The sequence below is a fragment of the Balaenoptera ricei genome, chromosome 3, assembly GCF_028023285.1.
Source record: "Balaenoptera ricei isolate mBalRic1 chromosome 3, mBalRic1.hap2, whole genome shotgun sequence".
NCBI lineage: Eukaryota > Metazoa > Chordata > Mammalia > Artiodactyla > Balaenopteridae > Balaenoptera > Balaenoptera ricei.
Window position 1 is genome coordinate 92895776 of NC_082641.1, and position 14883 is coordinate 92910658.

Below are 14883 nucleotides of genomic sequence, written 5' to 3' on the forward strand. Positions count from 1 at the left end.
GATGAGGACACTGATATTATTCTAGGAAGCGTGCATCATAATTTATGGAAAAAGTAATAGAATGATACGAGACAGATCATACAAATTCAAATGTTAGGATTTCTACTGTGCTGTTACAGATACAGCTCAAGTCTTCAAGGCAAAGGGCATAAGACATTTTCATATCTGTACATTTAAACGTAGGCCTTAAAGTGTAGGAGATTGCACTGTAGATCCTCAAGTCAGAGCATGCTTTGTTTCAAAGGAGGAAGACTCATGTAGGACCCACAGTCCTTGGATTAGATGAAGTAGAGGACAATCGCTTTGTGTTGTAGGCAAGGAAACTGAAGCCCAGAGAGGTGAAATGATTTGCAAGTGTAGCAAGTTCTGGAACCTGGAGGGTATCTGGATGAGAATCACTAGGCACTGTGAGGAATGTCTGGAAAAAGACAGTGACGTAATAGCTCTCACACCTATTGGGCACTCGATGGGTATTGTGAAGTGTTTGCATGTTTGTCTTCCCTAGGTCAGCTGAAGACAGGAAGGGAAGAGATTAGTGAAAATTGTCATACAAGGGAATTGGAACAAGGCATTCTGACCAAGAGTTGTTATGTGGGTAGTTTTGGAGAGGATTTCTAGAAAATTTAGGAGAGTGTTAACTTTGTTTTCGAAAGAGTGTGATTATGACTGTCCTCCTTCAAACCTGATAAGTCAGAATTAGGTAATCAACTGAGGTGTGGTCCAGATCTGTGACCTCACTTTCTCTTCACCCTAAGAACTCCAGCGACTGATTATGTAAGCCTTTGCGTTGAGAAGGCATGTGGTACGGTGGCAGGAAAAAAACAAAACAAAACATGTCCCTGATTTGAGTAGACTTGAATTCCTGGTCTAACTCGGCTGTGACTTGTAACACATCATTCAACATGTTGAGCTTTCATCTCATTGTCCATAAAGTGAAGCAATTCTTTTGGTAAACCTGTGGGAAGGTGGGTGGTATCCTCATCTTACACATGAGGAAACAGTAGCTCAGAAACATTGAATACTTATTCAAAATTACACAGATAGTAAGAGCAGCAGCAGGGTTTGAACCCAGGTCTTTGGAATATTAAGGCACATCCTTGGAAAGTACATGGAAAACAAAAAAAGTGAAAGGTGATTTGAAAATAAGTATACATCCTCTGGTTTTCCCACTATTGTGTGATTCCTTTACTTCACTAGATCTGCTTATTTCAGCAGATACTCTTGAAGAGAATGCATTTATAGAGGAGCAGCAAGTCAGTCTGATATTATATCAAGTCATTTTTTTAAGAAAATATTTAAGATCTTTGGGACATTTTACCCATGAAAGAGGGGAAATGGCAGTAACCGTGTTAATTGCAAGGAGCATTAGGTTAGGTCACAGAGTCGGGTGTATGGTTTGTTCAAGGCTGTCTTCCTTTGTTGACACCCTTTTCTACTCTGCCTTGAAGCTGATGTTTATTTTCATTCTGTAAAAAATGTCTTAATATATGGCAAGCTGGTTAGATTTTCTCTAAAAAGTTAATGATTCCACTCTTTCTGGGAGTGTTTAGCATTCCACGCATAGCTATCAAAATTAAAAAAGCAAGCAAGGCTAAAGGCGTATTGTATATTCCAGTTAAATACCATAGCTTTAGTGAGTTACCATAAATGACACTTTTTATCCCCTTTACCTTCTCATTCAACAAGAATTTATTGAGTGCTTCTTTGGCATAAGACCTGTAATGTTGTAATTAATAATAAATAATCATTTGATGAAATTAGAACACTTCCTAACACCATACACAAAAATAAACTCCAGATGGATTAAAGACCTAAATGTAAGGCCAGATACTCTAAAACTCTTAGAGGAAAACATAGGTAGAACACTCTATGACATAAATCACAGCAAGATCCTTTTTGACCCACCCACCTCCTAGAGAAATGGGAATAAAAACAAAAATAAACAAGTGGGACCTAGTGAAACCTAAAAGCTTTTGCACAGCAAAGGAAACCATAAACAAGACCAAAAGACAACCCTCAGAATGGGAGAAAATATTTGCAAATGAAGCAACTGACAAAGGATTAATCTCCAAAATATACAAGCAGCTCATGCAGCTCAATATCAAAAAAAACAAAACAACCCAATCCAAAAATGGGCAGAAGACCTAAGTAGACATCTCTCCAAGGAAGATATACAGATTGCCAACAAACACATGAAAGGATGCTCAACATCACTAATCATTAGAGAAATGCAAATCAAAACTGCAATGAGGTATCTCCTCATACCAGTCAGAATGGCCATCATCAAAAAATCTACAAACAATAAATGCTGGAGAGGGTGTGGAGAAAAGGGAACCCTCTTGCACTGTTGGTGGGAATGTAAATTGATACAGCCACTATGGAGAACAGTATGGAGGTTCCTTAAAAAACTAAAAATAGAACTACCATATGACCCAGCAATCCCACTACTGGGCATATACCCTGAGAAAACCATAATTCAGAAAGTCATGTACCACAATGTTCATTGCAGCACTATTTACAATAGCCAGGACATGGAAACAACCTAAGTGTCCCTCAACAGATGAATGGATAAAGAAGATGTGGCACATATATACAATGGAATATTACTTAGCCATAAAAAGAAACGAAATTGAGTTATTTGTAGTGAGGTGGATGGACCTAGAGTCTGTCGTACAGAGTGAAGTAAGTGAGAAAGAGAAAAACAAATACCATATGCTAACACATATATATGGAATCTAAAAAAAAAAGTGGGTTCTGAAGAACCTAGGGGCAGGACAGGAATAAAGACACGGACATAGAGAATGGACTTGAGGACATGGGGAGGGTGAAGGGTAAGCTGGGACGAAGTGAGAGAGTGGCTTGGACATATATACACTACCAAATGTAAAACCGATAGCTAGTGGGAAGCAGCCACATAGCACAGGGAGATCAGCTTGGTGCTTTGTGACCACCTAGAGGGGTGGGATAGGGAGGGTGGGAGGGAGATGCAAGAGGGAGGAGATATGGGGATATATGTATATGTATAGCTGATTCACTTTGTTATACAGCAGTAACTAACACAACAATGTAAGGCAATTATACTCCAATAAGGACATTAAAAAAATAATAATAAATAATCATTTGGCCTTCATCCCCATTTCTGGCACAGAGCTCCTAAAACACTTGGAATTTCCTAAGTGGTAAGAACCCTAAAGGTGAAAGGAGCATCTTTTGTTATTCATAACAAGCCCCTTTTAACCACACCTGAGTTTATGGTAATGAGATGACTTCTGGAAAGCCCCAAACAGGGAGGGGGCGCTTGTTGCCAGGGAAACTAAACGCGAATAGAGGGTTGGAAACTTCAGTTCCACTCCTTGATTTCTGGGGAGGGGAGAAGCACTGGAGGTTGAATCAATCACCAATGGCCAGTAATTTCATCAATCATGCCTATGTAATTGATTTCATCAATCATGCCTAGGTTTTTTTTTGTAATAAACACCTAGAAAGGATGGGGTTCTGAGGGGTTGTTGAACGCGTAGATCTAGATGTGGAAAGAGTGGCGTGCTTACAGCATGGAAGTTCTGTGCGCCTTTCCATGTACCTTGCTGTGCATCTCTTCGTCTGGCTGTTTCTGAGTTACATCCTTTTATATATAATAAACCAGCAATCTAGTAAGTAACTGATTGTCTGAGTTCTGTTAGCTGATGTAACAAATGAATTGAATCTTAGGAGGGGGTCTTGGGAACCTCTGATCTATAGCCTGTTGGTCAGAAGCACAGGTGGCAACCTGGACTTGTAACAGGTATCTAAAGTGAGGGCGGTCTTGTGGGGCTGAGCCTTTAAGCTGTGGGATCTGACACTACCAGGTAGATAGTGTCAGGATAGAGCTGAATTGCAGGATACCCAGTCAGTGTCTGCTGAGAATTGAAGAATTACTTGATGGTGCTGGAAAAAACACCCAGTGCAGACCCTATTCCATGGAACATGGGAAATGAATAAAACTTGGCCCCTGATCTAGAGACACTTCATCATATAAAAAGAATACAGCAGTTATTTAGCACTTGCTAAATGCCAAGCACTGTGTAAACGCTTTCTAGAAATTACCTAATGTAATCCTCATATCCACCGTATAAGGAATTGGTGATACCTCCATTCTACAGATGAGAAAACTGAGACCCAAAGAGGTTTAATAACTTGTCCAAGATCACACAGTGGGTAAATTGGCAGAGCTGAGAAACATATTTGGGTTTGTATGACTTGTATGCTTAACCACTTTGTCAGACTGAAGAGGTAGAAACTGAAATACGGGCACACGTGTCAGGTGTCGTGGATTGGAGCACAGAAAGAGTTGTAAGTGTCCAGGAGGATAGTTTGCGTATGGCTAAATGTGTAATCCTTGATGCTGTTGTGAAGGAAGTGGATTTTGAAGGACGGGTGGATTAGGACAGAAGATTTCGAACTGAGTGTGCAGCCCCTGGTGGGGAGGAGATACAAGAGGGCTTCCAAAGGGTTATGTGGGCCCAGGCAGTTTTGATAGAATCAATTTCCAGATTCTCTTTCCTCAAAGCAGTCTGCCTGTGATAGTAGGCTTGCCCCTTCCCAATGGACGTTTTCCCATTTTCCAAAAGAAAAGCAGATGTTTTTCCCATTCAGAATCTGTTATACTGCTTTGTCTTTAAATGTTAAACCTCCTGGGTTGGTGTTGGGAAAGTAAAATGACCTGAATTGTCAAGTGACACATCCTTGCATGTCATTTTCTCATTTTGACTTTCAGCAAAATTGGTGGAGGACCCAACTGATTTGCCACCTGATAGAAAATTCGAAATAATTTTAGATGATATATCACTACTTGTAGAGTTATAGGTCTACATGTAACTCTTAGAAGTTCTTTGGGACACTGGTGATATCTTTATAGCAGAATACTTAACAGAATAATATATATCTCTACTTAATGTGAACAGGGTTTCTCAGCATTGAAAATCTTTCCAAATAAAAATAAGAGCAGAATTGTTGCTAAACTGTTTCATTTTAGCACAAAATAATATTCTTGAGTGGGTAGATCCATGTAATCATTGGGAAAACAAAACTACCCTGTTTATCTCACTAAGAATTACTTTTCAATAAAAACTTACTTTTTATATTTAATAATTATTTATCAGCATTCATATGGTGTGCTAATAATATGCTGTTAATAATTGTAATGATAACTTGGTTCAGAAAAAATTTTTACTATGTAGAGCTTTATGGTCATGGGAAATAAAACTTTTACTTTATTTCTATTTTTTTTGTCACAGAAGTAAGAGTGATGAATAAAAACTTTCAGGTATGAAACATATTACTTTGGGATACATTTTTGCAGAGGAGATGGAATTGAATTGCAACTACAAGAGAAACATGCTATGAAATTTCCAAATGCTAAACTCATTTCATGTATTTTTAAAATGAATGACTGGGTATCAAATTTCTATGGTATTTTATTACACTGGTTATATTCAAGAAAGTCATGAAACGGTTACATTTAATTAATTGATTTTTTTTTCAGTTTTAATATTTTTATTGAACTATAGTTGATTTACAATGTTGTGTTAATTTCTGCTATACAGCAAGGTGATTCAGTCATACATATATATATATATAAATATATATTATTTTTTATATTCTTTTCCATTATGGTTTTTTATAGGATATTATATGTAGTTCTCTGTGCTGTACAGTAGGACCTTGCTGTTTATCCCTCCTATATATAAAGCTTACACCTGCTAACCAACCTCCCACTCCATCCCTCCCCCAGCTCCTTCCCCCTTGACAACCACCAGACTGTTCTCTATGAACATAGAGATTGGAAACAGTTACCTTTTAAAATGTCAATATTTACTGTATGCTGCACATGGCATCCTTTGGTACTATTTAAACTTTTGATGCAAAATGTTAGATATCATCTTACAAACATGCACTGAGGTACATCATTTTCCAAATTCTTTTAGTGAGTACTTGTGTAAAAAGCTTAAAGAATACTGAGTTAAGGCCTCCTAGATATGAACTCAAATATGGAAGCAGAAAAAAACAAAAATTTTCTCAATTTTGCCTGAGTCAAATAAGCCTTTTTAAAGTGATCTTTACACACAATTATACGTATTTTACATTTGTATATACTTTATATATTACTGTAATTACATCAAATAAAACCTCTAGAGCAGTGGCCTAGCGCACTCCTCTGGAACAGAAGCAACTTTAGGTCAGCTGTGGAACTGTCCACCTGCCCTAGACCAAGTGAGCATAAATGGGGGGCTTGAGAAAAGATGGCTGGAGAAGGTTTGTTGTATGTTGCTCTAAACTGTGTCGCTTATGGGGGTTGTGGGTGGTAGGCTGGGGGGAGTGCAAGAGAGTACCAGGATAGGATGTGAGCATTTATTCCGTTTTCTTCCCTCAAACTGTGTCCTCCTATGACAGGAAGAAAAAACTTGATATCTAAGAGATTTGCCATGCTTCTTGCTTCCAGCCAACCATTCACAGAGAGGTGTTGGCATTGGGCCTAGGAGGGCTGAAAGGAAAGACGGGCTCCCCTCTGCTGTTAGTGCATCTGGCAGCCCCTCAAGCATACGCAGGTGTAGATCACAAGTTCTTCAGTTGGTACAGCCCTTTCGTTCTACCCTGAGGGCCTGAGGGAGTAAACAGATGCTGAGAAGGGCCTTTCTTGGTTTTGAACCTGGCCTTCTGACCTGCAAGGAAGTGTGTTTGTGACCACCTCTCAGTGTGTGTGCCTCTGTAGCTCGGGCAGAGGATGAAGTGCCTTCATCTCATGCCCCCACGTTGACCGTTTTGGTCATGAGGAAAGCAGAGGGATCCAGGAGAGTGCTGCGTCAGAGAAGAAGAAATTGGAAGCAGACCAACCAGGGAAGGGATCTTTCGTGCATAGACATACTTCCCTAGCATCTTTCTCATCCTCACCCACTCTTTATAATCCACCCTACAGCTTTCTAGCAGAATGCCTTGTTTGATCTTGCAGTTGACATGTAGCAAAATCAGTGTCTTAAAAGTCTGTATGTTTATGGTAAAGAAGTAACTGTGTTTAAATATCACCCTTGGGACTTCCAAATACAGAAACAGAGAAGCAGGGGTCTGGCTGCCTCTTTGGGATGAATGGGCTGATGTCAGGCATTTGAACTTTAAAAAATTAGCCACTGGACACTGAAACACTTTTATTTTCCAAATCGTGTGTTTTGAAATTTAATTGTGTTTTACGTAATTTAATGAGTGTCGGTTCTGCCAAATATAAAACCTTTCATGATGATAGGAAAAAAAATATATGAATATATGTGAGGTTTCCTTGGTCATTTTACTGTTTGACTGTAATTCATGGTGTTAGAAAAATATGTTTTATTTTTGCTAAGTTGCTCTACCATCTGCCATTTTTTTTTTCATAGGAACCCAGTCTAAAGTTGGTGAAACCAAGGCAAAGTGATTTTGTACTATCAGTATGAAAACTAGAGCTAAATTTCCAGTTATTAGCTCATTCTTAATTCATGAATATCACATTTCTTCTGATAAGTCATTCTGGGTCAGATAATATGAAATCAGATTGTCTTTACTGAAACCTAATAATCTGTTGTGTTGGGAATAGTTAAAATCTGTCCTGATTATTTGTCTCAAGCATCAGATACAGTTTTTTAAAAATATAGATCAGAAAAGAAAATGCAAAAAAGTGAGATGAAATTTAACCTAAAAGTTTACAAATGTATCATATTTGAGAGTTTTAAAAATGAAATCATGTATATATTACAATGCAGCTTAACTTATTGGCTATTTGTTCTTCTCCCCATTTAACAGAAGAAGGCATTCTCTATTTTTTCTTTTAATGTCACACGTTCGTCCTCCATGCCCACTCTGTAAATTCAAAGCAATGGCAACATTTAAATAACATCAATCATTTAACTAAGGTTGACAGGTGTAAAACTGAGCTATGAACTTTGTGAGACTCATAATAGTATTTAAATGCAAAGTGTTTTTGTAACTGAACATCCATGTGGATTCAGCACCACATCTTGAAATCTTGATATCACCGGTTGACTTTTAAGAATTGCCCCCAGACCAAGTAGCTAAACAGATCCTGGGAAAGTTGATTCTGTTTCAGACAGCCACTCTTCTTGAACCAAAGGCGAGGGTCACTTACGATGAGGGCGCTCAATCGTGAACAGACCCAAACCACACAATAGCCTGGTCGTGGTCCGGTGCACACAGGCTGGAATCATTTGCATATAGGGTGTTAAAAAATTAACAGACAAGACCATGGAGCTATGGACACTGGCACTGCACTGCTGCCTAACTGGTAGGGAATTGTGTGGGCCTGTATTAAGCTGTAGTGTCTAACAGTCCAGAGACAAAAATGATCACAGGTCATGAGCTAGATTTGGCTCCTTAATAAACTGTAGCAGTCTCCTGATAAACTTATTCTTCTAACATGTGACCAGTCTCGTGAATAAAGCCCTTTGTCTCTTCCCCAGCCCGGGCCGTGCCGTGCAGCATGCGGGATCTTAGTTCCCCCACCAGGGATGTTCCCTTGCCCCCTGCAGTGAAAGCGCAGAGTCTTAACCACCGGACCGCCAGGGAAGTCCCATGTCCTTTGTCTTTTTAGTGTGAACAATATGGAAAGTGAACTGGATGCTTCTAATTCTAACTGGTCTTGCTAGTGTTGATATTTTATGTGAAATAAAATACAGATTAACCTAGGAGCCTTAGTAACCATATGTCAGTAACTGACCTTTGTTGTAGGTGATCTGCGACTTTCATTTAAGAGAGTAGAAAAGAATTGCATGCTATGGTGGAAGGCTGCTTTTAAAGCTCTAAGAAGTAGCCCAGGCTTGTAGGATGTGGTACATGTCATCTCTCTTCCCGAATTTCCCATACGGCCACATCCAGATGTGTTTTTTTTTTTTGTCTTGGTTTTGACACATTTTAAACATAATATCATTATCCTGAATTTTCCCTTCTAGTGGAAAAAAGAGTAGAAACAGAAATACATCCTCTGTAATAACAGACCTTCACTGAGTACTCACCATGTATACGACACGGTACTGGCAATCACCGGAGCACAGTGATATGTCCTTCATTTTATTAAGATTTTGAGGGCTTATTCACTTTCATTAATAATTTTAAATTTCAATAATTGTATTATGTATATTATAAATATTTTATGAAATATGTACATGATAATTTGTGTTTCTAGATATTTTAGATGGAAAACAACTGTTTGGCCTTATCTGAAAGGAAGAGTTACACCAAATGGAGTGATTGTGTAGCGTAGGAAAATTTCCCTTAATGTTTTATATCTTGACGTGGGTAGTAGTTAAGTAACTCTTCACTTTATAATAAATTTGTTAAACTGTTCATATATGTATGTTATATTCTTTTCTGGTGGTCCATTATAATTTACAATGAAAAAGGAGTGGTGAAAAACGATTTCTTCAGCCTCAAAATTTCTCCTGGAGCAATGCCTGAAATTCCATTGTTATCAGTTAATTATTTTAGTTAATATTTGGCTTCTCCTTTTTCTCTTTAAAATGGAGCTATGGGACTTCCCTAGTGGCGCAGTGGTTAATAATACGCCTGCTGATGCGGGTTCGATCCCTGGTCCGGGAAGATCCCACATGCTGCAGAGCAACTAAGCCTGTGCACCACAACTACTGAGCCTGCGCTCTAGAGCCCGCGTGCCACAACTACTGAGCCCGTGTGCTGCAACCACTGAAGCCCATGCGCCTTGAGCCTGTGCTCCGCAACAACAGAAGCCACCACAATGAGAAGCCCGCGCACCACAATGAGAAGCCCACGCATCACAAAGAAGGGTGGCCCCCGCTTGCCGCAACTAGAGACTAGCCTGCGCACAGCAACGAAGACCCAACGTAGCCGGAAAAAAAATAAAATAAAATTTAAAAAGTACAGTTATTACTTTTAAGTGCGCATTTAGTAACATAAAGCTAATAAGTATTGCCTAATTAGGGCTTTTTAAGAGCCCTACGTTCATGAATAGAAAAGAGTAATTTATAGTTAGGATATGAATATTATGTGAATGGATACTTCAGAAGTGCTCCCATTGAGTTAAGGCTTGTAAGTGGCTTTTCTCCGTATAGTCTGTTTTCCTAGTAAGGCTTTTACACCATAGGCTTGTCCAATTCACATAGCTATAGAGGAGGAAAATACATATAAACAGACTTTTTGTTTAGTAGTACACTGTTTTGAATATAAAAGAACCATAAATTAAATTGTATTACCCTATCTAGTTATGATGTGTATATGAGAGTTATATGACTGACATATATACCATTTTATGTTAGTAAAATAGTCTTGTCAGTCAAACAGTTTATTTTGAAGAAGCCTGGCTATGGTGTTTGTGAGTGTCTGAGAGAGAGCTTGTGTGTGATTTTTTTCCCTGAAATTCTTTGGGAAAATCATAGATCTAGTGTTTGATGTCAAGAATTATGGTTTAGATATTGTGAATAACCCAATGTTGGTTTCTTTAAGAAAAAACGTATGCATATATAGTTTGAAATTTTTCTATTTTAAGATAGTGCTCAGTTTATTATCTGTTTTTTAAGTTTTTGGAAGCTTCGGAAGGAAACCAGGTGAAAGTGATCAGGCAGCCTCACTTTCCCCAAGGTTGTTAGACTAAGACTGCTCAACAATATTATGGTTACCAGGCGGGAGAGGGAGGGACGGGTAAATTGGGAGACTGGGATTGACATAGACACACTACTATATATAAAATAGATAACTAATAAGGACCTACTCTGTAGCACAGGGAACTGTACTCAGTACTCTGTAATGAAAGAGTGGATATGTGTATATGTATAACTGATTCACTTTGCTGTACAGCAGAAAGTAACACAATATTGTAAATCAACTACACTCCAATTAAAAAATAAACAAGCAAAAAAACAGAAAAGACTGCTCAGTCTAAAGAGATGAGACTTGGAGCAAACCCAGGCCTATCCACAAGCTAGTTGTGCAGGGATTCAGTTAACAGTAATGCTCGCCTTCACTCAGTGCTTCTTCCACTGCTCTTATTGCCACTGGGCATTTGAGCTTTGGTCTCCCTGCTGTGCCCCCCGCCCCCTGCCATACCCCCCAGCCTGGGAAATAGCCTTGGGTACCTGAAGGTCCCTTGCAGTATAAATTAGTAATACCTGCTGAAAACAATACCCCATTTTAAAAACATGTATTCAAAACAATTAAAAATATTGATGTTGGGGTAATTCTGTCTGGGGAACAAATGAATTAATCCCTCCTGCCACTGTCCCAGGGCCATGCCACATGGAATTCCACTTTTGAGAAGCAGCTCCATCTCCAATCTGCACCTGCAATTTTGGAATCTGCCTAGGTGATTTTTATTAAGGGTTATGGCAAAATAGACAGTGACTGGCCACTCTGATGTCTGATAGCACATGGGGTTGTTCACGGGAGTTGGTTGTGTTCCACTTATTATACCTGGTGAAATTTTCCGTAGATCCCAATGTTATTGTCTTCTAATGCCTGGATTCTGAATGTTGCTCCCACATGAGTGTATCTTTAATGCCACATATCTTCAGGTTCGCCTTTTCATTTCAGGGTTCCAAAATAGGAAAAAAATTCAGATATTGAATCCATGTCAAATTCCTTGTAATTAATAGTTGTTGGAGCTCTTATTTGAAACCACTGTTTTCTTTCTGTGTTCAAGATGTATGCCTTAATGTTTATCATTCTTGATGAGTGGCCAAACCTGCCTCCAAGTGTTCTGGAGGGAATGGCCAACTTTGGGGTGCTCACTTGTTTCTCTTGTTGTCTTTCTGTGTTGGTTGCCCTTGAGAGAGAATTCTTCTCTTAGTTGGCTATTAAATATTCTGGACATTCTTTTTTTTTTTTTTTTTTAATATTTATCTTGGCTGCGCCGGGTCTTAGTTGCAGCGTGCATGCGGGATCTAGTTCCCTGACCAGGGATCGAACCCGGGCCCCCTGCATTGGGAGCGCGGAGTCCTACCCACAGGACCACCAGGGAAGTCCCCTCATTGGACATTCTTTTCACTTATCTTCTAAAGAGTCTGTTTCTCCCAGTGGACCCTTAATTTAGACTGATTTTTGAGGATGAGGTGCAGGTGGTCATGGAAGGCTGTGTATTGTGGTGGCTTAGAGCTAAGACTCAGGAGCCGGACTGCTGGGTTTTAAAGCTGCTCCCCTCCCCCCAACTCATGACCTGTAGGACCTTGGCAAAGTCCTGTTTTTCTTATCTTTAAAAATGGTGATAATATTAGTATCTACCTTAGAGGATTATTTTGAGGATTATATGAGTAAATAGACCCGGAAGTACTTGGGACAGCACCCAACACATGGTTAAGTGCTCAGTAAATATTAGCTCTTATTAGTATTACAAACTCACCTCACGACTCGAAAACCGTTAGGGGTGATTACTCTTTGGATTGAAGGACCTGATCCGTGGACATACAAGATGCCTTTCTGAGGAAGACACACCTGCTTGCCACATGGTTAATTTAACAAGGGCTTTGGACATCCCCTCCCTGGTTTCCCCTGTACCTTGCAGAGTGAGGGGCACGCCGCTAGAGAAAAGAAGACTCCTCATCAGTGCTGCACATCTCACCCCTGCAGGCTTATCTGCCTCCCTCCCAAGAATGGGATCCAGACTTCCTGGATGGGCCCATCTGCTGCACTTTATTTGGATCATGATTTCCAACATTGTGTCTGCTGGGGGCTCCCTCTGCTGGTTCATCTAGCGTGTATGCAAATCTGCGGAATAACAGCTTTTTAAAAAGTCAGTTTTAGACTTTAAGGGATATTTACATTAAAAAACACATTTGAAAACTTTTTTTTATGTGAGTGGTACAATTCACATCTATATTACTCTGGTTTTGCCATTTGCATTATGAGTTGGAATATTTTCAGGTTCGAAATATTTTGGGTAGGTTTGATTGAGAATGAGGGTTGTCATGGCATGCCAAGAAACAGTAACTTTTTCACAACGTAGTTACCAAGGACCGATTGGAATGGCTTACATTCCAATATAATAGTACTAAATATCTTAGATTCTTATTTTAACAGTTGATGTGGGGACTTTTTTAACTCTTAAAGTCTCAAAAGGTACGATTTTAAAGTGGTGCCATAACCTAGACCCCTTTGGACATTGTTATGTTGAGGGCTTAGTACATTTCAGAAAATAGTAACTCAGATTTATTGGGCAATTCATTGTGTATATGGAATTAAAATTTATCAATACAATGTGCCATGACATCCCTAAAGTTACATTTTAAAATATTTTTTTGCTTCTTTGTGTTTTTCTGACCACTATCTCCTTTCTTTTCTTTGCCACTATTTCTTTCCCCTCTTTGCTGCTAGGATCAGACAGCATAAATCGGGTAACTGCAAACATGGAAAATGGAGAAAATGAAGGAACAACTAAAATTATCGCACCTTCACCAATAAAAAGGTCAGTCAGTTAACTGAAACGACACACCACTATATGCTGTCACAGAAATGCTTTTTTTCTGTTGGCAAGGTTAAGAATCTTTTCACTCTGATAATTAACTAGTACTTTTGATGAAAAAACTGTGGGCCAAAGAATACTTTAAAATGCCAGTGAAATATAAAACATCAGGATATGTCCCTCTCATTTGAAGGAAATGCTCCTGCTGTCATAGCATGATGAAGTCAGAGATAGTGTGTGGTCTGCCTTCTCTGAGCAAAGTGAAAATTCCATGGGATTTTTTAAATGGCATGATATAATGGACTAACTCAGAGGGACCTGGGAAGTAAAGTAGATCATATTCACATTTATTGTACTGCGTTCATTACAGCGGTGCATTGAACTGTGGCCCTAGAAAGAGGGTTTATAGCATTTAGAGGCGCAGGGTTTCAGAAGGCAGTGATTGCATATGTATAAAGAGTTGTCATGGTCCTCTGCACCAATTTTCCCAGCAGCCTCCCCCAGCGGAAAGACCTTCTCTTAATATATTACGTGGACTGTTTCCCTGAAAGATCAGCCTTGTTCTCTGTTAAGGCGCTGTTTCAGCATCACTTTTTCCTATCTCGAATTATGTTCATGGAACAGGATGTTACACATACAATGAGTAGCTTTCATCAGCTCACTTCCTAAATAGAGATTGCTCCACATGCATCATGGAGAAGTCCAAGCAGTCAGAAATACGTGACCTTGAGAGACTTCTTAGATCATCTACTCCATCTTTCATTAGTAAATACTGGTGTTTTCATTCAACTGGGTTGTTGTTACTTGGAGGGATATAGTTTATGATTTCTCAGCAAAATAATTCTAAGTTATGAAAGTTCTCAGAGTTGCAGTGTGTCCCCAGGGTTTTGCCATCATTTTGTTTTGTTTAGTTATAGGGCGCTCCCTGTACAGGTTTTCTTTTTGGAATGACAAGTTCTTTGCTTTTGCCTACACTTTCGTTTACTGTGCTTCCCTTAGTCAGCCTCACGGCTGTGGCTAGTGAGTCATCTTAATCTGTATGTACAGGATATGCTTATGGTAAGTCCAACATAAGAACAGTAACCTTGCATGAAATTCAGATCCCAAGCCTTTTTAGAATGTACAGAAGGAGTTCAATCCCCTCTGTAACTGCATTCTTGCCGATAGGACTGATACCTGAAGGGCCGCCAAATTTTCCCACTCAAGCTCCAGATGAGAAATAGCTCAGGCAGTGAATGCAATTAATTTGCCCCCCAGGTTTTCATTATTCTTTCACTGCTCTCTCAATTTCCCTTTCATCTCCCTGCTGCATTTCTCAATCTCCCTTTTCTCTTTTCTTTCTGATTTATTAAACACAAACTCTCTACTGTTGTATTAAATCTACCATATTTATTACTTTTCCTCATTTCAAAAGTAAGGTTTTACTTTAGAAATTTGATCTT

The 14883-nt window shown here is 39.2% G+C and overlaps 1 protein-coding gene across 3 annotated transcripts in view; it reads left to right on the forward strand.

Moving 5' to 3' along the window:
- Positions 1-14883, forward strand: part of EPB41L4A (erythrocyte membrane protein band 4.1 like 4A) — a 263842-nt gene that overhangs the window by 203573 nt on the left and 45386 nt on the right. For all 3 annotated transcript variants that reach the window (XM_059916889.1, XM_059916886.1, XM_059916887.1), the window contains one exon: positions 13354-13444. In XM_059916889.1, the coding sequence (XP_059772872.1) occupies positions 13354-13444 (91 nt within the window). The remainder of the gene's footprint in view (positions 1-13353; positions 13445-14883) is intronic.